Here is a 22,427-nt window from a genome sequence, read left to right on the forward strand (position 1 = left end):
GACCACTCAGCAAAGCATCACTAAAGGGACAACATTTATTCCTTTTCCAAATGTTACAGTAAATCCAGGTGGAAGAATGGTTTTAGCAGTTAGAAAAAAAAAGTACAAATCTGGGGTTTGGCCATTAAAAGTTATTTACAACAATGGGAGGGGGGAAAGACAACAAGGAGTTGTTTCACATTACAGACCTCCCTCCCGCCTGAAGCCTAATACTTGCTTATCAAGTCAGAGACATGGTGATTTCACAAGCTGGAGGTTTGAACTTGAGTAAGACATTTATAAAAACCCAGACAGGGGCAATGCCCTCCCCAGCCCAGATGCCACTAGGCACAGCACAAGAGACTAAGAATTCAACAAGGGAAAAAAGCTGGACACTCAGGGTTTGGGAGTATAAGCCCCCACTTCTGGCTCAGGGGCTTAAGAAGCAGGATAAACAAAACGAACTTGGAAAAGAATTGGAAACCCAGCAGTTGCCTTCAGCAGGGATGGTGCTTGGGAAGGAGAGAGGGCAGGAGCATTTCACATCACTAACCTAACTTGGGAACCGTAAGGGACCATCTTCAACTGGCCTAATAGTAAGACCAAATGGCTGATGGGAGAATCCACAGGAGGGAGAAGAGGGAGCGTGGCTGGGACGGGGCAACAAGCCCCTTCCTTTCTGGGCACAGGAAGGCAGCCAGGGCACAAGGTCCAGACGGTGACCTCACAAGGACAGCACAGTTTTTGCAGCTTAGAGATCACCCACCAGCCCCCGCCCAGCTACTCATTCTCAGCACTGGCAGATGCGGGGCCACTCTCTGGGCCCGAGGGAGTGGATGGCTCTGCAGCCTGAGGCCCTGCCTCTTCTTCCGTGTCTCCTCCCTTGGAGACAGCACTGGCCTCTGCCCCCCTTGGCCTGGGGCTCTTGGCTCTCAGGGTGGCAGCAGCCTTCCTTCTTGGGCAGTGCCCTCATCACTGCAGGCGCTGATTTCCCCCTGCTCTTGCTCTTCCCTCTGTTGGTGAGGAGGCTGAAGAATCACCCCCACCCTCCTTCCGTTTTTCTTGAAGGACAGGCCACTCAATTTGAAAGGCTTCTTGAAAGAGAATTTTTCTTCTTCTTGGGGGTCTCCTTGGGGGCGACCTCCCCCTTGGCCTCAGCTTCCTGGCTAGGGGGCGCTGGCTCGATGGCATCACCAGTAGCCCCAGCTGCCTCATCTGCTCCGTTCACGGGTGGTGACTCCCCTTCACCCTTGGGGGTTAAGTCTCCATTGCTTTTCACGTGGCCATTCTCCTGCGGGGCAGAGGAGACAGCAGTGAGGGCTGGGGCCCTTCTCCCCCTCCCCCAGCCCGCTTCTGGCCCCTCACAGGCTACGGAACCCACCGCCAGGGTCTGCATCTACCAAGTCTGGCTTTGGCCTCACTCCCATCTAACATCGCCCTCACCCCTCACAGGCGCGCAGGGACGGGCGCAGCCAGCAGGAGGCGCTGGGGTACGGGCCCCCACCCCCCTCCCGCGGGGCGCGCTCTCTATTTTCCGCGCGGAACCTCACCGGGCCTGGATCCTTCGCTGGCGGGCCAGCCTTGCCCAGCGCTATTGGGCGGGAAGCAGCCCCGGGGCGCTGCCTCCCTGCACCTGGACGGCCTATTTTCCCAGGCTTGCGCTTTGTGTGAACAGCCCCCACCCACCCCAGAGTCTGCCCGCATCTCTGCTCCCCACCGCTTCAAAAGCCACCGCGGGCTGCCGAGGTCGGGGCTCCAGATGGGGCGCCCTGGGCTCCGAGCACCAGCCCCGCGGCCGCAGACGCCCCCTTGGTGCGGCCTAGCAGCGTCTTTGTTCCCGCGCGGCCTTCGGGGCGGCCTGGGGGCAGCGCCCGCGGGCCGGGCGCGAACAAAGAAGGCGAGGAGCCCGGCCGGCGCCCCCTCCCGCCCCTCCCCTCGTTCGCCCGCGGGGGCTGCGGCGCCGAGAACAAAGGGACCGGGCGGGGGAGGGGGCGCCGCGTGTCCCGGGCCGGACAAAGCGCGCGGCCCCGGCCCTGGGCCCCATAGGGGGCGAGGCCCGCGGGCTGGGGGCCGGGGTCCGCCGCGCCGAGCGCACTCACCTGTCCGTTGGCCTTCGCGGGGGAAGCGCCCGCTGCCTCCTCGGCGGTCACGTCGCCCCGGGGAGCCTTGGAGCTCTGGCTGCCCATGATGGGGGTCTGCTGGGGGCGCCCGGAGCCGCCCCGCGCTGGCGCCGCAGGGGATAGTTCGGCTGGGACGGCCCGGCGGGCAGAGGGGTGGGGCTGCGTCCGAGGGGGAGGGGTACGGGGGGCAAAGCGCGCTGCACCCCCGCTCCACAGCTGACCCGCTAGCTGCGCCCGCTGCTGCTGCGCTCCGCGCCAGAATGCCGCCCGCCGCCCGCCGAGCCGCCTATATGTACGCGCCCGAGGCTCGGGGCGGGGCCGGACATTTAAATGAGCACCCAATCCGGGGTGGAGGCGGGGTCGGGCCCGGGTTCCTCTCGTGCAGTGGGCAGTGCCAGCTGTCTGGTTCCCCCATGACTTGGGACCACCAGGGGCTGGTCGGGTTCAGTGTGGGAAAGAGAGGTTCCCGGTCGGTCCGGAAGAAGGACTGAGAGGAGGCCGTCGATGAAGAAGCACTTAATCATCCCCAGCCCACCACTTTCAATCTGACTCGTGCTTCACAGTGAAGAGGTCCCCATTCCCTGGTTCTACCCTGGCTCCTTGAACTCTTGGAAGGGCTCACATATCCAGACTCGTCAGACGGCTGGTGCCGAGTTATACTCTAGAAATTTGTCCAAAAGACTCTCTCTCTCTCACACACACACACACACACACACACACACACACACACACACACACACACACACACACACACACACACACACACACACACACACACATCCTCTGAGTTCGGTGCCCCCTCCGGCCAGAATTCAAGTCCCACCCACATCACTGCCAGAGTACTGCAGCCAACCTGAGGGGCTGACTAACTCAGGTCAGAATGGTGAGCTCTAACAAGTCATCTCAGTCTGTTGGTGACCGGCTCCTACTTCTCACAGCCTAAATCCACTACCAAGTCTCTCTGTTTCTCTGTCTCTGTCTCTCCCTCCTCCCTGCCCCCCTGTGTCCTTGACCCGATGTCATTGCATCTTCATCCCCCTTAGTAAGCAGAAGAGCCCGAGGCTCAGAGGTGTTTAAATATACCTGACTTAGGCCTGGTTTCCCTCCTTTCCAGTCTGCCCATACACGGAGGCTTCCCCATGCAGGGAACATAACCCCGGTGAAACTCAGCAGACTTCAAATACCCCTTCCTGAATGAAATCGTTTGGATTTTTTCCACAACTGTGGCACACTATTAGGGATAAACCCGGAAACCTACCCTGTTTGAAGACCTTGGTCCTTTTCCGGTTCCTTCTTTGGACCAGGTAGGCCAGTTAGAATCCCAGAGTCCTTGGTTAGGTCTGGATCTCTTTTCCGGTGCGTACAGCTGCTTCCTCTTGTCCCCCCAATAGGGAAGGCTTCAGGCTAGAGGAAGCCAAATGCTGTGAAAGAAAGGCTGTGTCCTGAACAGCTCAACACGTTCCCTCCCTCCTAGGGGAGACTTCCTGGGGGGCCAGAAGCTGTAAGGTGTAAACACCCCAGGGCCTGAGGAATCAGGGAACTCCACACAGATCCGACCATAGAGGAATTCTGCATTCTGTGGTTTACTCCTGTGCCCATTCCCACCCTGACTCTGACACTGCAGGACTAGCCCCTCGCTTCATCCGCAGTTCTGAATAGGAAAAGTGACATGTCCTAAGGAAACAGCAGCTACCGGCAGCCCAGGGTGAAAAACCCCTAAGGAATTTCCTGTTGAGAAATGGGGCTGACCGATGAGGGTGAGAAGCAAGGAGAATTATTTGGGGACAGGAAAGGTCACAGTGTCCCCACTTGCAGGTCACTCGCAGAATAGTAGCGCTACCTGTCACCACTAAAGGGATGACTGTCCTGACCTACTCTCTGTTTCAGCCACAATAGGAGACCCACAGTGCTGCCAGGCACTGCCTGGACTCGCTAGCAGGACTCAGAGGGAGAGGGAGAGTGTGTGTGTGTGTGTGTGTGTGTGTGTGTGTGTCCTTGGAGGGGTTGAGGTCAGAGGTTAGGAGTAGATCTCAAGACTCCTGTCCCCCAGGCACTGCCTGGTGGGGACAGAGACAAGTCTCTGGGAAGATTCCAAGAGGGAAGAACACCGTGGGGCCAAAGACCCCCGAGTCCCCAGAGCCCCTAAGAGCCTGGTTCACAGGGGAGGCTCTGCATCTTCCCTGCACCTCCCTGGAGGCTGAGGAGGGGGCGCTGGGGTCTCAGTAACCTAGGTCCTAGCAGAATCTGACCTCTGGAAAACGGGAGATGCTGGGGCCGTGGTGACCGAGCGCAGCAGCCCCCATACTGTGGCTCCTTTCTCCCCAGCTGCTGCCAACCTGGACAATGCCCCCATTGTTCTGGGACTCGGAGCTGTCTGCAACTGTGTGTCTGTTTGCTGTGTGTGACTTCGTATGACTTTGTGATTGTGTCTGTGTGTGTGTGTGTGTTAGAGAGAGAGAGAGAGAGAGAGAGAGAGAGAGAGAGAGAGAGAGAGAGAGACCCTAGCCTAGGTGGGCACATTTGTTATTGTATGTTTTGGGGGTCTGCATCTTTGATCTCTGTTTGGTTCTGTGTATTCAAGAGTTTTGGTGACAGCCGGTCACTCTGAGACTTTCAGGGTGAATTCTTGGCCTTCCTCGAGACTCTATGTTTGTGACTGTGTGCTGGTGATTGTATGGTGGTAACTGGGTATGGAGCTGAGTGTGTATGAGGCTGAGGGATGAGACTGAAGAGAATCTATTTTGTGAAACTCTTCCCCGGGAGCTTGTGTGTGTTGGGGAGCCGCTGAGACTGTGGTAGACTGTCCCTGTTAACCTGAGGACCTGGAGGAGTCACTTGAGTAGAGAAAACTTCAACTGTAAGAGTTGCCTAGGGCTGGGGATTTGGCTCAGTGGTAGAGCGCTTGCCTAGCAAGCGCAAGGCCCTGGGTTCGGTCCCCAGCTCTGGAAAAAAAAAAAAAAAGAGTTGCCTAATTCAGACTGACACATGGGCTTGGTCTCTGGGCTTCTGCTCTGAGGCCTGAGAGGGTCCTGTGATTGCTAAGGGTGTGGGAGGGCCCAGCCCACTGTAAGTGGTGCCCTCCCTAAGTAGGTGGTCTTGAATTGTGTAAGAAAGCAACTTGAGCCTGAGCCAGACGGCAGGCCGGCAAGCAGGTGGGTTTGGCTGCAAGCCCCTGCTTGACCTCTCACCCTGACTTGCCTCAGTCATGGACTGTGACCTGGGGTTTATAAGCCAAGTAAACCCTTTCCTCCTCTAAATTGCTTTTGGTCAGTGAGATATGGGTTTTTCCAGGATGGAGGGACAAGAGTAGTGATAGCGATGGATTGGAAGTGAAGCTGACATATGACCTATGTTAACACACCCCTCATCTGCCCCAGACCCATGTTAACACACCCCTCTTCTGCCCCAGACCCATGTTAACACATCCCTCATTTGCCCCAGACCCATGTTAACACACCCCTCTTCTGCCCCAGACCCATGTTAACACACCCCTCATCTGCCCCAGACCCATGTTAACACACCCCTCTTCTGCCCCAGACCCATGTTAACACATCCCTCATTTGCCCCAGACCCATGTTAACACACCCCTCTTCTGCCCCAGACCCATGTTAACACACCCCTCATTTGCCCCAGACCCATGTTAACACACCCCTCTTCTGCCCCAGACCCATGTTAACACACCCCTCATCTGCCCAGCTCTCCTGGTAAGAGACTCTTGCTTGCTGTGGGTTCTGGGCCGAAGCATGGCTGTATGTGCTTTTAATCCCAGCACTTGGGGAACAGAAGCAGGTTGATGTCTGTGAATCTGTGTCCAGCCCAGTCTACATAGTGAGTTCCTGGACAACCAAGGCTGTATAATGTGAACCTGTCTCAAAAACAAACAAATAAGGGGAATTCTGGGTTAAAGAGATGACCCAGTAGTTAGGAACACTAACTGCTCTTCCACAGAATCTGGGTTCCATTCCCAACACCCACAGGGCAGTTCACAACTGTCTGTAACTTTGTTTCCAGGGGATCAGATATTCTGGCCTCTGTAGGTACACATGGTGCACAGACATGCAAGCAGGTAAAACACCCATACTCATTAAAATAAAAGGAAATTAAAAATAAAATGTAAAAAGGCACCCTGTAAGCAGGCCTCAGAATAGATACCAGGAGAGCCGTGGTGGGCCTATCAACTGAGCTGGGGGTAGGTAACTTCTTAGTGGTGAAAACATCTTCTGTGAAGGCCTTGGGATAAGAGGGGGCTTGGCTCCGCTAGAGGCTCTAGGGAGTGCCACTTGGCATCATCCGGATCCCAGCTCCAGGATCTACATTTCCAGAAGCATCCTCCTGAACAGAAACCCCAGATCTGCCCTGGGTCAGCATCTTGCTTGGCTTCATAGCTGGTGTTCTCGCCTCCTTTGCCTCAGACTGCCGACCTGTTCAGTGAGGAGTGAGTTCCTAAGCTATACTCATGAAGACTCACTGGACTCCCTCATGCTCACACTAAAGAGGGGTAAGCGTTGAGCCACGGGAGTCCTGCTCATAGGGGTTCTCTGTCTAGTAGGACACGCAGTGATTTAAGGAAAAGCCAGACTTGAGGTTGGATGAGGGGTCAGTGGGCCCTGTGGAGGAAGAGGTTAGATGAGGGGACAGTCAGTGGAAACTGATTTTTCTATGGGAGCAGGGATGGAGGGAAGAGCCTAGGCTGGGACGAGTCTGGGAGACAGGATCCTTGGTTTCAGAGAATGGGCATAGAGACAATGGGGAGACCGTGATGCTGCCTCTCTTTCCTGTTTGGATGGTAGCCAGTTAAACATCCATCGAGTGAGGCCAGGCATCAGAGGAGCCTGGAGAGTTGCTAAATTTCGCCTTGATGGGCTTGAGGGGTCCAGGGGCAGTCCAGGAGCAATCAGAATAAGACATGGGTCTGTACAGAGATGAGCATATTTCAGAGCCAAAGGCCAGAGCCTCACTGGCTAGTGACCTGAGGCGGACAACAGTCGGGTTTTTAAGACAGGGCTAACCCGGGGAAATCGGGGCCTCTGGTTTCTCTGCTGTATGAGGTCATCCAGGAAGTACCCAGGCTTCAGGAGGACTACCTGGGCGGGGCAGGCAGCAAGGGAAGCCAGACTGAGTCAAGAGCTTCCAGAATACAGATCGAAGGGGATCCCTGAGCACAGGAGACATCTTCAGAAAGCTAGGCAAGGCTGACAGACGGCAGTGCTGGTGGCTTATGGCATTGACTGAGCACATTAGGACCCTAGAGGTACAGCCGTCACAGTTCTCAGAGGCTGAAGAGGAAGCAGAAGCCTAGTGGAGAGCTTCTGTGAGAATAGGGAAAAAACAAGAGAGAGAGAGAGAGAGAGAGAGAGCGAGAGCGAACCACTAGCACAAAGCCCTGGGCACTGAGCTCAGCTGGAGGCTTCTAGAAAAACACTTCAGGTGAATAAGAGTAGTTAGGGGCTTGGCAAAGAGGAGCCCAGCAAAAAAAATAAATAAATAAATAAATAAAAATAAAAAAAAGAAAAGAAAAAGAGGAGCCCAGCAAGAACAGAACCAAGACCCTTGAGTATGGACTTCTGGACCCAGGGTGACTTTTTCATGGGCCTGGCCTCCCTGGGTTCTACCCCAATTGCCAGGAGGTATCAATTTTGTAGCCTCCCTGTCAGTCCTAAACCTTGAACCTTGCTATGGATTCTGGAGAATTCTGAAAAATTCCCTTTCAGAATTTTAAGCTCTCCTGAGCTGTTGCTTTTCCTCCCCTTCCTTTCTTCTGAGGTATATATGTAGGAGTTGGGTGGGGGGCACCGGTGCTAGGGCAGGGTTGACGGCACGTAAGCTGATTGGCCAGGCACATTCTCTGTGGGGCTTGGTTGCCCTGAGAGCAGAGGCTCGTGCTCCTGGCTCAATTCCCCAAGCTTGATGAGGTCACCAGAAATTCAACCCAGTTATCTGGGTTGTGTTAAGCCTGCCCTTGCCCCGACTCCCTCCCTCCTCAACTCTTGGGCACCTTTGGGGAAAGACTATCCCACTGTAAAGTCTGGGTTGCTTTTAACTTTCCAGCCAAAATCCCCCACAAAGGGGAAGTCCCTCTTAGCAGGGAAACTGAAACTTCCAGTCCATCTCCAATCACACCCTTTCCTCTCTGTAGCCTCCGTGACACCCTTTCCCCTCAGCCTCCTCCTCCCGGGTGATCTAAGGCATGCTGCCCTCCAGTTTTGTAACTGTAGGCCAGTTCCCTCCCCTTTGCCATCTCTGTCAGATGAGGACCTTGGGAGCCACAGAGGTCGTCACAAGGTGTGGTATTGCCTAAGCATCCACATCTACAAAATGGTAATGGCGACTATACTTTCTCCCTAAGGCTACTCAGTGTGGGTTAAATGAGCTAGGGGCATGAAAGGAAGCCAGAAGCCCGGCACTCACGCATACAGATCCTGCGGGCATTGGGAGATGTTTTCTCATCCTTTTGTTGACCCACTGAGCTTCAACTCCATGACCTGTTCATTCCCTCAGAGTGTTGTGCTTCCTCTACCTCAGGACATTTGAACGTGCCCTGTCCTCTACAAAGAAAACCTCATGCTCTCTGAGTTTCCACTTCTCTATTGTCTGTGTGTGATACGCCTTGTTGCTTGTGTGTGCCTGTGTGTCCCTGTGCGTGTGCCTGTGCGCCTCTGCGTGTGTGTGTGTGTGTGTGTGTGTGTGTGTGTGTGTGTGTGTGTGTATCTCCATGTGTGCTTATGTGTCTCTCTATGTGTACGTGTGTTTTGTGGAACAGTTACCTCATCAGCTAAGTCCTCTCTCTGGTCCTCTGTCTTAACATCCAGACAAAGTATTCCCCAGGACCTCTCAAGATTCACCAAGGGGAAAGAATGATCTTCCCAGAGCGGACTCCATGTCCCTGGGTTCAGAGCTTCTGCTCAGCAGTTTTCACTGTGTCCTGTTGGTTGTTCCAGCAGGAAACAGGGCTAAGCCAAGGCTCGGCCCAGCTCAGCTCAGCTCGGCCCAGCTCGGCCCAGCTCGGCCCAGCTTAGCTCAGCTTTCTTTAGCCACTGCTCTGAGGAAGAACTGCTTTCCTCTGGGATGTATAATTCACTGCTCTCGCTCTCTCTCTGCCACTAGACGAACCCTCCACCATCCCAGGGGGACTTTACAGTGCAGTTCGCTCCACATGTGCTATTGCAACGTTGGGGATGGAGCCCAGTTGTCTCAGCCAGCCTGAACCATTCTCACGCAGGCAAGGTGTGTACACCAGCACTGAGCCACACCCCAGCCCCTGAGCTACCCCAGCCCCTGAGCTACCCCAGCCCCTGAGCTACCCCAGCCCTCTGAGATACATCCCAGCTTGCTAAGCTACATCCTGACCAGTTTTTGTTGTTGTTGTTTGTTTTTTGAGTAATTAAGAGAAGGAATGAAAGGTACAAAGAGGGCTGGAGAGATGGCTCAGTGGTTAAGAGCACCGACTGCTCTTCCCGAGGTCCTGAGTTCAAATCCCAGCAACCACATGGTGGCTCACAACCATCTGTAATGAAATCTGATGCCCTTTTCTGGTGTGTCTGAAGACAGCTACAGTATACTCATAGATAATAAATAAATAAAATATTAAAAAAAAAAAAAAAGGTTGGGAATTTAGCTCAGTGGTAGAGCGCTTGCCTGGCAAAGCGCAAGGCCCTGGGTTGGTCCCCAGCTCGGAAAAAAAAAAAAAAAAAAAGAAAAAAAAAAAAAAAAAGGTACAAAGAAATGAGAATCTTATCAACCAACCAGATCCGCCCCCTTCCCAGAGTTCCCAGGAACTAAACCCCCAACCAAAGAGTACACATGGAGGGGTTGGGGATTTAGCTCAGTGGTAGAGCGCTTGCCTAGCAAGCGCAAGGCCCTGGGTTCGGTCCCCAGCTCCGGAAAAAAAAGAAAAGAGTACACATGGAGGGACCTATGGCTCCGGCCACATATGTAGCAGAGGATGGCCTTGTCTAGCATCAGTAGGAAGAGAAGCCCTTGGTCCTGTGTGGGTTTGATTCCCCAGTGTAGGGGAATGCCAGGATGTTGAGGTGGGAGTGGGAACATCTTCACAGAAGCAGGGGGAGGAGAGAGGGAGAAAAGGGGATAACATTTGAAACGTAAATACATAAAATATTCAATAAAAGAGAAAAGAAACCTAATACAAATAATTTTATAATTTTATAAATGATTAATATATTAATAAAATATAAATTAAAAAGGAATCTGAAATCAAACATGCCCCATTTGAGTCCATTGGTGACACACATCACTAACCCCGCATTTAGGAGGCAGGGGCTGGAGGATCTCTGTAGGCTTGAGGCCACCCTGGCCTACGTAGTGAGTCCCAGGAAATCCAGGACCACAGAGAGAAATCATTTGTCAAAATAAACACAAAAACAACCAACCAACGACAAAACAAACAGGCTTCATTCGGTTTTCTGGCTCTCAGTTCTGGTTCTGCATTGCTGTTAGAGGAGCGTCTGCACCTGGCAATTGAGGTCTCCATTATGTCCCTAACACAAGATCTGGCTGCTCAGAGGCAGTCAGGAGAGGTAGCCAAGGCCAGCGCTCCCTGAGCCCCATGTTCTCACTGCTCTCAAGGCTGCAACGAAAGGCATAGCCTTGGAGCTGAACTTGAAGATGCCCAGAGGAGTTCATGGAGAGAGCAGGCTGGCATCGAGTGGACAGAGGAGCCTGGATCGAAAGGGAGATACGGTCTTCTTTAAATAACATCTTGGGACAGTCCCACCTTTGAAGCCTTAGGACACAGTGGGACCCACTAGAGACAAAGTATGGCCAGGGACTCCAAGTAGGACTCTGGATGAGGTACCAAGAGGGAGAGCCAGCGGTGTGCCAGGGAAGAGGGAGTGACCCGGGAGTAGGGTGTCCTTGAGGCTGAGGGAGGAGCAGTATCTAGGAAGAATGGGTGACCTAGTCACTTGCCAAATGTGGTGGCAAGGACATGGGAAAGGACAAAGAATGAGCAAGGCTGAGGGTGGCACAGAGGGTCTGTCTTAGGCCAGTGGGCAAGGGTTGCAGTGCTACACAGGGTTAGCCTAGAGCAGAGAGGGGGCTGAGTGGAAGTTGGGTGGTTTGGGTCAGGATGACTTGAAGTGCCTCTGGGATGTCGCTGGGATCTGTGAGTTTGGAGTAAAAATATGTATGACACACACACACAGACAGACAGACAGAGACAGACACAGAGACAGAGAGCTAATCTGTCTGTCTGTCTGTCTCTTCTTCCCACCTCTCATATGTCAATGAGAGGCTATAGGGAGGTGACCGAGATCTCTGTTCCCAGCCCAGACCTCTGGCCTGGACTCAGCTGCCTTTAGAGGTCACTCTGGGTGTCTCCACAGGGACCGATGGGACACAGACAAACCGGCTCAGGGAAACAGATCAGAAGGGACAGCAAGAATTCCGAGAAGAGTCAGCTGGACTGCTCTAAAGAAAGGCTGCTGTGTGAATGGCTGTGGGTGAGAGAGAGACCGTAAAGTCTAGACTAGAGCCAGCCAGGGGGGACTGGGCAGTGACAGGTGGGGGAAGTGGCCTGGGAGTGTGCTGGTCTCAGGAAGCTGAGTGCTGTTGCTCTCATGACTTCTTTTTTTCCCTTTTATTTATGACAGGGTCTCACTATGTAATTTTGGCCAGCCTGGAACTTACCTATTTAGACCAGGCTGGCCTCAGACACAGAAGAGGTCTGTCTGCCTCTGCCTCCTGAGTAGTAGGATTAAAGGCATGTGTCAACCATGCCTGGCCCCCACTGAGGGCCATGGACACTTCCAGCCATACCTTGATGGGGAAATGTACTTGATGGGGTAGGACCACTGCTGGCCTCAGGACCACACAGGACCGGGAAGACTGTATGAGCAAGCATAGAAACCTGAAGACCACAGACTGAACTGACTTGCATGGACCACGGCCCTCTCTACTTTAAATGTCTTTATGGCTCCCCTACACTTTCCTCCAACCCACGTGTTCTCCACCGCTCTGGTGCTCAGCTGACCTTAGCTAGCAGGCAGACCTAGTTGAATGTCTCGTGGCCCCTGGCTGAGGTGAGACTTTCAGCTCACAACTGCCTGATCTCTCCTCCCTCCCCTTTGCCCTCCTTCCTGCTGTCTGTGCTCAACCTCTCACCCTCAGGGTCTTCTCAGCTATCAAGAAGCACAGCTCAAGGGATCCCTGGAGCCTTTCTGATTTTTTTTTTTTTCTTTTTCGGAGCTGGGGACCGAACCCAGGGCCTTGCGGTTGCTAGGCAAGTGCTCTACCACTGAGCTAAATCCCCAACCCCTTTCTGATCCTTCAGAGGAACTACTAAGTCCCAAACAAGTTTGCCATCCTCCAAAGAACCTTCACTCAGATGGCCTGTGTTTTTTTATTTTGTTTTGTTTTTCTTGCATGAGCTCTGTCTGCCCCGCTGGGTGTTCACAGACGACATGGGTGGAGGGGGAGGACCACAGGAGTGTAGCAGTCAACGCCTTGTATATCACTGGGAAGAACGGAGAGCTCCCAGCACACAACCGCACCAAGTGGAGGCAGCTCTCAGGAAACAAAGCTGTTTATCTGGGACTTGAAGGGCAGAGACTCGGCGCTCAGAGAAGCAAGGGGTGGGTATCTTCGTAATAGAGAGGGGACACCAGCTTGTGCAGGGCTCCCAGGCCACCTATGTTCATCTTTGGCTCACACAGGTGGGTCTTGGGATCATTACCCAAGTAGACCGAAGCCTGTATCTCCAGATTCCTAGAAGACCTGTGACATTCCTCTGGAGCTTCAAGGCACAGGGAATTTAACTGTACATTCCAGGTGTCCTTAGCTCAAACAGTCACAAACATCTTTGCCCTGATGTCTTGGGATGAGTCATTTAGTGTCTGTGGGCCTCGGGCCGCTCCTCTGAGAACAGTTTAGGTGCGGATGGTTCCCTTCTACAGACCGAGCACAAGGCTTAAAGAGAAAACTCCTCTGCAAAAGGAAACAAAGTGTCAGTCTTCTGGGCTGTTGCTGAGACCGCTCAGCCCTGGCTTTGTTTCCCTCTGCGGCTGCCCGGGTTTGGGTTTGCACCCATATACGGAGGTCTTTGTAATGGATGCTTACAGCGTCCTGTCCTCAACCATCTCTGTCCTTCTGAGGTTTTCCTCTGAGGAATTTCAGGCAATCGCCACTCCCCACCCTTGTCAGGTCTTCCCCAACCTTCAGTCTAGACAGAACCTGCTACTGTGAGCCCAGCCCATCTCCTCCCCTTTGCCCACAAGGCAACAGGACTGGAAAACTGAAGTTGCCTCAGCAGGGGCCATGGTTAGACAGGACTGAGAACTTCCTTCAGGGCTGCAGGATGTCACTACTCTGGAAAACTGCCAAAGTCCTTGGACCGATGCATTTCCGGGAAGAGCCAGGTTTATCTGCCTAGATCAGTCTTTTGCTGCAGTGAATCAGCTGGGCAGCTTTCCTGGGGACCCTCCTGGGTCCTGTTTAAACCCAATGCACTTTCCCCGAGATCGCAAACACAGTAAACAGGAGCAGTGCCACAGCGATACGATTCTTAAGCTCAGAGCCAGAGGATACGGGTCACCAACCAGACTTATGCTGTTGCCTCCATCTAGAATACTTCCTGGGGGTGAGAAAGGGCTGATCCCCTCAGCCTCCAAGGTGACAGAGCTTCCTGATCAACTGATTCAACATTACCGAGTCCAGTGTGTCAGGCACTGTCTAGACCTGTGAGTAACATGGTCCCTGCCCACCCCACATGAAGCAGCACCTGGCCCAGCCCTGTTCTCAAATACAACACATTGCTTATCTCTGATGCCTTTTTATGGCCCATTCATAGAGGAGTCTAGTCAGGGGAACAGGGACCTCGACTGTCTTACCAGCGTGATGCCTGAGAATGCAGTGGAGGAAAAAACGTCAGGCTGCCAAAACAGGGCCGGTAAATAAATTTACATGGACCTCAGAGGCAGAGCAGACACACAGACTTCAGAGCTGCACAGAAATATGGAGCGCACAGGTACCACGCAGGAGATTGGCCCCATCGTTCAAGCCAAACTCTGAGTCATTCTTTTCTTTGGCCATTTATCTTGCCCACTAGCCCCTGGGCCGGAGTCACTCTTGTTCTGAGGACTTCCTAGATAATAGTTGAGGATATCCTAACTCCTTGTGCTGGGGACAAAGCTGCCATTATGTTTGGGTCTTTTTTAGAAATTATTTTATTGTTATATATAAGTTCACTGTCGCTGTCTTCAGACACACTAGAAGAGGGCATCGCATCCCATTACAGATGGTTGTGAGCCACCATGTGGTTGCTGGGAATTGAACTCACGACCTCTGAAAGAGCAGCCAGTGCTCTTAACCACTGAGCCATCTCTCCAGCCCTATGTTTGGGTCTTATTTTTGGAGACAAAGTCTGTCTGTGGAACCCTGGCCGTCCTGGAACTCATTGTGTAGACCGGGCTGTTATGAAACACGGAGAGATTTGCCTGTCTCTGCCTCCTGGAGTGCTGGGATTAAAAGTCTGTGCTACCACTGGTGGTGGTGGTGGGGCTCTCTCTCTCTCTCTCTCTCTCATGTATATATGTGTGTCTCTCTGTGTGTATATCACTGGAGTGAAGATGCCCCCAGAGGTCAGAAGAGTGTTTCTGTAAAGCTAGAGTAACTGGACGTTGTGGGCCACAAACATGCTTACTGAACTAAACTCAGGTTCTCTGGAAGAGCAGCAAACGCTGTTAGCTGCTGAGCCATCTTTCCAGTCTGTTAACTGTTTTGGGCTCCTTCTTTGGTGAATAGGCATTTCAGTATGCCTATATTTGCCAACCTTTAAAAATAAAAAGAAAGATACATTCGTGGGCAGGCAAGATGGCTCAGAGGGTAAGGGCATTTGCTAACAAGCCCTCCGACTTAAATTCAATCCCCAAAACCCAAATGGCGGAAGGAGTTCCGGAGAGAAATGATTCCCGCGGATTGTTCTTCGAACTCCCTACACAAGCTGTGGTTAACACCTCCAAAAAAAAATTTTTTTTTTCACTTTTTAAAATGCGGCGGAGGTCAAAGCTCCAGAGGCTGGATCTTCTTTTCTAGCTCGACCTTCCCCACCCCCAACCATGGCTCCTTCCAAGTTCCGCCCCTCACTCCCGCTATGGAGGGCGTGAAGAAACCCGGTTTCTTCCTCCTGCCTAGAAACTGGTAGTTAGTTAGGTCACTAGAGCTTCCACGTGAAGGGTCCCGTGCAGGGCAGACGAGGTGGGGACCAGCCTTTTCATGCCCCGCCCCTTTCCCGGCGGACAAGTAACCATGTCAGGCCACGCCCTCCCACGAGGGCTGGAATCCCCCGCAGGCCCTCTCCCTCCCCCTCAGACTCCGCCCCCCTCCCGAGGGTCGGGTCTCACGCCCAGACCTCGGGACTTCCTCCAGGGCTCCGCCGAACCCGGACCCCGCCTCGCCTCCCCACCGGGGACCCCGCCCCTCTCCTCTCTGGCCACGCCTTCTTTCCCCCAAAAAAACCCCACCCGTTGCCCGACCCGCTTCTGAGTCTAGGCGCCTTAGCCCCGGAGTCAGTTCGGGGCCCGGACAGAGCGGCTTCCTGTACTTGGGCCAGCGACCGGCACTACCCGGCAGGCGGGGACGCTGCGGGACTCAGGCTGTAGTCTCCCCGGCTTCCGCGAGCTCCAAAGAGGCCCAGCGGCGGTCCCAGAAATACAGCTTCTGGCCCAGGCGATGCCGATTGATCACTTAGGGAGAGTACACACAGGGAGGAGTCCCCACAGACCGAGGTCACTGTAGTCGATCTAGAAAGATAGGCACCCAGGAGAGGAATTGGAAACTTCCCCCAGTCCAGGGTTGCCTTTTCCCAAGGACCACCTCCCTCCAACCCCCAGACCTGCTGCCAGGTCAAGGCGTTTTATCCAGTGACATTCTCCTTCCATCCTCACCGAGACAGAAGAAAAGTTCACCAGGAAGTGGACAGTCTCGGTGAATAGCATGTCCGGTCCTCTTAACCCAGGGTTGGACTATTTAATACCTCCATAGGTGTAGAGGGGAGGTCTGGAAGCCCATAGTCCCCCTGGGTCCACTGCCTTTAGCAGGAGACAGCAGGTCAGGTGGTGAGGAGGTTGGGGTAGGGTTAATCTTTGGTGGGACCCCCCCCCCACACACACACAGTGTCTTCAACTTTCCCCAAGATAGACCCTCAGCCCTTTAGGCCCAGAGCCTGTAGGAAGGGTGGGGTTGAGTGCAGGAAAGCCTCAGGGAACACACACACACACACACACACAGGCCTCAGGGAACACACACACACCACCCAGAGGCCTCCGGCCTCCATTCCCACAACACTGTCCGTGTGTTTACAGGGACCCACATCTCAAAGGCTTTCTCCCACTTTAATGTTCCAAACACATCCCAGGCTGAAGAACAGGAAGACTCCATGACTGCTCCCTTCTTTAGCACTCCAAATCGTTAAAAATTCCTCTCCTGGGAAGCGATGGTATACACCTTTAATCCCAGCACTTGGAAGGCAGAGGCAGGTGGATCTTTGAGTTCTAGGCCAGCCTGGTCTACAGAGTGAGTTCCAAGATAGTCAGGGCTACTCAGGCTACCCTGTCTGGGTGTGGGGGAGACCCCAAGCCTTCCATCTGTTCTAATGCTCTTTTCACTGAAGAATGAACTGAGGTTTGGAGAGGGATAGCAAAAAGCAAAAGGGTGGGGCAAGTCTGCGTGTCCTTGACTTCTCTGAAGCACAGGGTTCAGGACCACGAACCAGGCTGGATCCTGCTCCCTGGTATGGAGATTCTGAAGAATGTCCTAGCCTAGCTCCCTTTTCCACACTGCCAGTCTGGACTATTTAACCCCTAGTGACTCACGCAGGCTTCAGAGGAGAGTGGGCAGCTACTTTGAGCCCCCAGAGTCCAGCACAGGCCCTGACTTGCCCTCCCCCGCAATTGTGTAGCCATATTTCGGGATCTCTTTTCTCTCCTTGGACAGTCTCCCTCTCCCAGTCCCTTCCTCGATCCCTGGTCGAGCCTCTCCAAGATGGCGCCCTCCCATCAGCAAGCAGGCTCTGGTCCTGCCTATCTGAAAGGACAGAAAGCCTTCCTTGGCCCCTCCCTTCTCCAGCCCCCTTTCAGGCCAACATTCTTGGCTGTGTTACACTTCCCCTCGGCCCCTGCTGCAATCTGGTTTCCTCCCGGACCGTTCCATGGGAACAGCTCCCGAAGGTCATCACTGACCTCCTTGTTGCTAAATCCGAGGGATGAGTGGAGTCTTTATCTGACTTGACCCACAGCAGTGGCTGACTGGACACTCACACAGTGAGAACCTCCCTCCCACTTGAGATACCCTGGGGCCCTCCCGTTGTTTTGGGGACACTCTGCGCTCCTTTTCCTGCTGTCTTAGCAGCTTTTGCCTACCCCGGTCTTGTAGCATGCCTGGGCACAGGGAAGCCCAAGCCTGGGTTCCCATGCCTTCAGCGTGTGTCGGAGAATGGGGCTCTGCCCCACCCCCACCACCTCCTGCAGGTGGTGTGACCACAGCAGCCATGCTCCTGCATCACACCAGTTAGGGCCTCCCTTAGAAATGCTTGCTTGAACCAGAAGTCTAAGCTTGGGTTTCTTTTTATTATTATTATTATTATTATTATTATTATTATCATCATCATCATCATCATCATCATCATCATCATCATCATCCATCCATCCATCCATCATCCATCCATCCATCCATCCATATAATGTCTATGGTGTTTTACCTGAGTGTTTGTCTATGCTCCACTGTTTGCCTGGTGACCAGAAGAGGTATTGGGTGCTCTGTAAACTGGGTCTGATGGGTGGGTGCTGGAGATTCAACCTGGGTCCTCTGGAAGAGCATCCAGTGCTCTTAACTGCTGAGCCATCTCCCCAGCCCAGCATCTTAAATGAAATATATAAAGTACAGGTACCGGTGACTGGTATTATTTATTTATTTATTTATTTATTTATTTATTTATTTATTTATTTATAGGATCTGGGGATTAAGAGTGTGTACACCTGACTATTTTCCGTTTGTTTGTTTGGTGTTTGTTTTTCCGAGACAGGGTTTCCTTGTATAACCCTGGCTTGTCCTGGAACTCCCTGTGTGGAGCATCAGCCTGGCCTTGAACTCAGCAATCTGCCTCCCTGAGCCTCCTGGAGTACTAGGATGGGCCACCACCCCCCAGTACTAGGATGGACCACCACCACCCCACGCTTGCCTCTCCATTTTTATATTCAAGCAGCTAGAAAGGCTCGTCTCTAGCTTCCTCTTATGCTCCTGTCTTCGCTGACCCTTCATCCCCTACATGGCTGCCCCAGTAGGGCAGCCAGGACAAAGCACCAGTGTACCTGGTGTGTCTTTCCCATCCCTCTCCTCCCCCTCAGTCCCGCCCCCCAATCCCTGCAGTCTCTTCAGCACCAAATTCACACACCATTCTAATGTCTGGACATTTCCCACCTCCACGACTTGCTTGTCCTAGTGTCACTTTCCTGTGATAGTCGCTTCTGACTCCCAGACAGGCCTCTGCGGGCTCCATCAGGGCCTTGCTTGCTTCTGTGGATTCGGCAAGCAGCCATTCACTAGCTAGTCCAGTCTGCAGACTTAGGAGCCCTCCCACTCCAGGCCCCAGCAATGTCAGGGTGAGCATAGCAGAGCCCCAGGCCTCAGTGAACACACAGACAGGGACTGAACAGAACAAGAAAGACGAAGTGGGCAGGGTAGCCTTTCCTGAGAGGTAAAGACTGTCGGAGACCTGAGGGCTAAGTGGGGATCTGAGAGAAGCCATTCCAGCCCTAAGGTACTCGTGCTTGAAGGTAGGAAGCTAAAATGAACAGAAAATTCAAAGCAGGCTGGGTATAGCCTCACAAGCCTTTCCCCCCCTCTCTCTCTCTCTCTCTCTCTCTCTCTCTCTCTCTCTCTCTCTCTCTCTCTCTCTCTCTCAAGGAAGATTGCTTTCTGAGGAGCTGCCTGGTATCTAGTGTACCATGAAGCCACTGAAGAGAGATTTCAGAAGTGACTCCGCTGGGGCTGAAGGCTGGAAAAACCAAGTGCGGAAGTTGGCAATGTTGAGGGGGCTGCCTGAGGAGTTTGGATGGCTGGTGGTGTCTCCCTCGGAATGGTGACAGGGAAATGTAGACAGGCCGCGTTTGCCTGGACTGGAGGAAATGGGCCAGGACGAGGAGCCCCTCTGAGGCCCAGTCCTCAGTGGGGGTTAGGAAAGGGCAGTAGGTGTGGGAGCCCCATTTCCTCATGCTGCTCAACCTGCTGCTGCTGCAGGGCTGGCCCCTGTCTTCCTGTGCTCTCCCATTCAGCTTTTTCCCTAGAGGAGTAGAGGGAGGTTCAGGAAGTGGAAGGCTGCGAACAAGGCTTAGTACAGGGCATATGGGAGGAGGAGACAGAGGAAGCTGGGTCAAAGCCCGGATGTGATGGGCTTCAGGGAAAGTGACATCTGTGGTTTCCTCAGAGCCTGGAAATTCCACTGGCTGACTGTGTCAAGAGCACACGCATCCTGGGGTCTGGTCCGTGATCACCCTGAGGCCCCCTCTAGGGGTTAATAGAATCACATCTGCAAGTCCTCACTGACAGACAGATCCCAGGAGAAGCTGTCTGTGCTCTTCCCATGGTCTAGTCCCAGTGTGTGGCCTGCGCCTCCTTGCAGCTCTTGGAGGGAGGCTATCCCGCTTGTTCCCCTGAAGCTTGAAGGGGTTAAGGAGTCTGCTCAGAGCTGCACAGCTAGGAGGAGGCAGGGTGAGGATTTGAACTGAGGCTTGACGGACAACCGAGCCTGTGCATCTTACCTTCTATGCTATATTAAGCCTGTCCACCCTTCCGTTGATTGGCTCAGCAAAGGGAGGCGGCTTTGTGGGGGGGGGTTCGCTTGTGGTTGGGGTGGCTGCCCCCCTTCTCATATCGAGAGATGGGAAAGAGTGCTGACGTCAATTGTTGCCATGGTGATAAAGCAACCCTTTCCCTGCCATCTCCATGGAAACCTGGGGGTCCATCTGTACTTCGATTCGCCCCCTCCTTCTAAAAGGGGGTCCCTTCGGGAGGGGCCAGCTAATAAGGTATCTGAGAGAGAAGGCAGTGATTCAAACATCTTTTTCTGGGTCCCTTCTCATTCCTCAGGCCCAGAGAATAAGGCTTGGGACCAGGAAGCCCAGTACTAGAGTCTCTGGCCAGCCCTACCCTTGAGAGCGAGGAATGCAGTAGTAACTCTCCAGTTAGGGATGCTTTTAGAAGCTGTCCCTTCCCTAATTGCCTAGGTTCCAGATCCATCCCTCTGCTGTGTGCTTAGTGTCTGTGGCTGCCTGGCTCTCTGCTGCCCCTTGAAGTCAAAGGTCAGAGTGGCAGCAGTTTCAAGGGCTTTTTTCAAGGGCTAGCTGAGTCTGGCCGCCCGCCCGGTACTATACAGACATGACCTTACCAAAGCCTTGCAGGTGACGTAAACCCCACTTTCCAGACACAGCCATGGAAGCTCAGAGAGGCTTAGGTATCAGTTCTTACAGTCAGAAAATGGCAGGGACAGGACTTGAACTCAGGGTTGGATGGAAGCCAGAGGCTTTCCTCCATGGATGGAGGAGGAACCAGAAGAGAATGGGAAATAGAAACAGAGGACTGGAGCCTGGCTTAGTCATGCTCTCTGCAGAACAAAGTTTGAACTCCCGAGCTTGGCCCTCCAGGCTGCCTCGCTGTACCTTTTCTTCGGCTAATGTGTCCTGCATCACGTGTGGTGTCCCGCATCACGTGTGGACTCTCAGTTGAGCACGCTCCCGGCTTGAGTGGTAAAAACTTAATTCCTGATCTTGCCTTTCACCATCCCGCCTTAAAGCCGTTGCCCACAGTGCTCCACCTGGAACGCCCTTTTCCCTGCCTTGCTGACATTCTAGAGCTATCCAGCCCATCGTGGCCTGCGCGGAAAGATCAGTGCCTGAAGTCACGCAAACCAAGTGCACAGGAGATGGTAGGAAATGCTTATCTTACAGGGCTTTTTTTTTTTTTTTTTTTTTTTTTTTTTTTTTTTTGGTATTTTTTTATGGTCTTTTTAAAGAAAAGGAAGGCTGAGGAGAGGGTGGGGCAGGGAAGGAAGTACCAGAGAGGAAAGAGAGAATGGGAAAGATTTAGCATTTTAGGGCTGGATGAGGCCACAGAGCCCAGCATTTAAGGAACCCTGGGAGGGAGAGCTTTTTGGGTGTGGTGGTGCACGGCAGTCCCAGCCCTGAGAAGGTGCTGGGAGCATGCTGAGTGCCACACTAGCCTGAACTGCACAGAAAATCTGCTTAAAAATAAAAAATAAAAAGGGGGCTGGAGAGATGGCTCAGTGGTTAAGAGCACTGACTGCTCCTCCAGAGGTCCTGAGTTCAAATCCCAGCAACCACATGGTGGCTCACGACCATCTGTAATGCTCATATAAAAATAAATAAATAAATAAAATAAAAAGGGGTTGGAGAGATGGCTCAGCAGTTGTGAGTATTAGCTGCTCGCCCAGAGGTCCTGAGTTTGATGCTCTGAATCCACACAGTGGCTCACAGCTGCCTGCAGTCCCAGTTTCAGACGGTCTCACAGCCTCTTCTGACCTCTGTGGACAGTGCATGAACACAGTGAGCAGACATGCATGCTGGCAAAACATGTCTAAGTTAGGGTTTCCATTGCTGTGAAGACACCATGACCAAGGCAACTCTTATAAAGGACAACATTTAATTGGGGGTGGCTTACAGGTTCAGAGGTTCAGTCCATTGTCATCATGGCAGGCTCATGGCAATATCCAGGCAGACATGGTGCTGGAGAAGCCAAAAGTTCTACATCATGATCCAAAGGCAGATAGGGGAAGAACGTTTTCAAATAGCTAGGAGGAGGGTCTCAAATCCCATCCCCGCAGTGACTCACTTCCTCCGAGAAAGGCTTCACATACTCCAACAAGGTCACACCTCCTAAGAGTACCACTCCCTGGGCCAAGCACTTCCAAACCACCACGATATCAATAGATATAAAATAAAAAAACAAACCAGTCTTTCAAAAGATGTTTATCTTTGCTGTTGTGCCGCTCCAGCTGAGTCGCCGCCATGAGCAAAGCCCGCCCTCCTGAACTGAGGAAGTTTATGGACAAGAAGTTATCATTGAAGTTAAACGGTGGCAGGCACGTACAAGGACTACTGCGGGGCTTTGATCCCTTTATGAACCTTGTGATTGATGGGTGTGTGGAGATGGTAACCAGAGGCAACTGAACAAATCGGGACGGTGGTCATCCGAAGAAACAGCGCCATCGTGTTAGAAGCTTTGGAAAGTCTAACCAGTGTTCAGCAGTGTTCCCGAAGGCCTGTTTGATTGTGATGTAGAATTAGATCTTGTGCATTTTCATAT

The 22,427-nt window shown here is 53.0% G+C and overlaps 1 protein-coding gene and 1 pseudogene across 1 annotated transcript; one reads left to right on the forward strand and one right to left on the reverse strand.

Annotated features, from left to right (window-relative positions):
• Window positions 1-16: 16 nt before the first annotated feature.
• Window positions 17-2,377, reverse strand: Marcksl1 (MARCKS like 1). The gene is given in 6 exon segments (XM_032897110.1): window positions 17-929; window positions 932-989; window positions 991-1,034; window positions 1,037-1,090; window positions 1,093-1,270; window positions 2,079-2,377. Coding segments are annotated over 6 exon segments (591 nt in total). The 5' UTR covers window positions 2,166-2,377; the 3' UTR covers window positions 17-759.
• A 19,752-nt stretch (window positions 2,378-22,129) lies between these two features.
• LOC116895501 lies at window positions 22,130-22,391 on the forward strand (annotated as a pseudogene).
• The last annotated feature ends 36 nt before the right edge of the window (window positions 22,392-22,427 follow it).

Source organism: Rattus rattus, chromosome 1 (assembly GCF_011064425.1).
Source record: "Rattus rattus isolate New Zealand chromosome 1, Rrattus_CSIRO_v1, whole genome shotgun sequence".
NCBI classification, from domain to species: domain Eukaryota; kingdom Metazoa; phylum Chordata; class Mammalia; order Rodentia; family Muridae; genus Rattus; species Rattus rattus.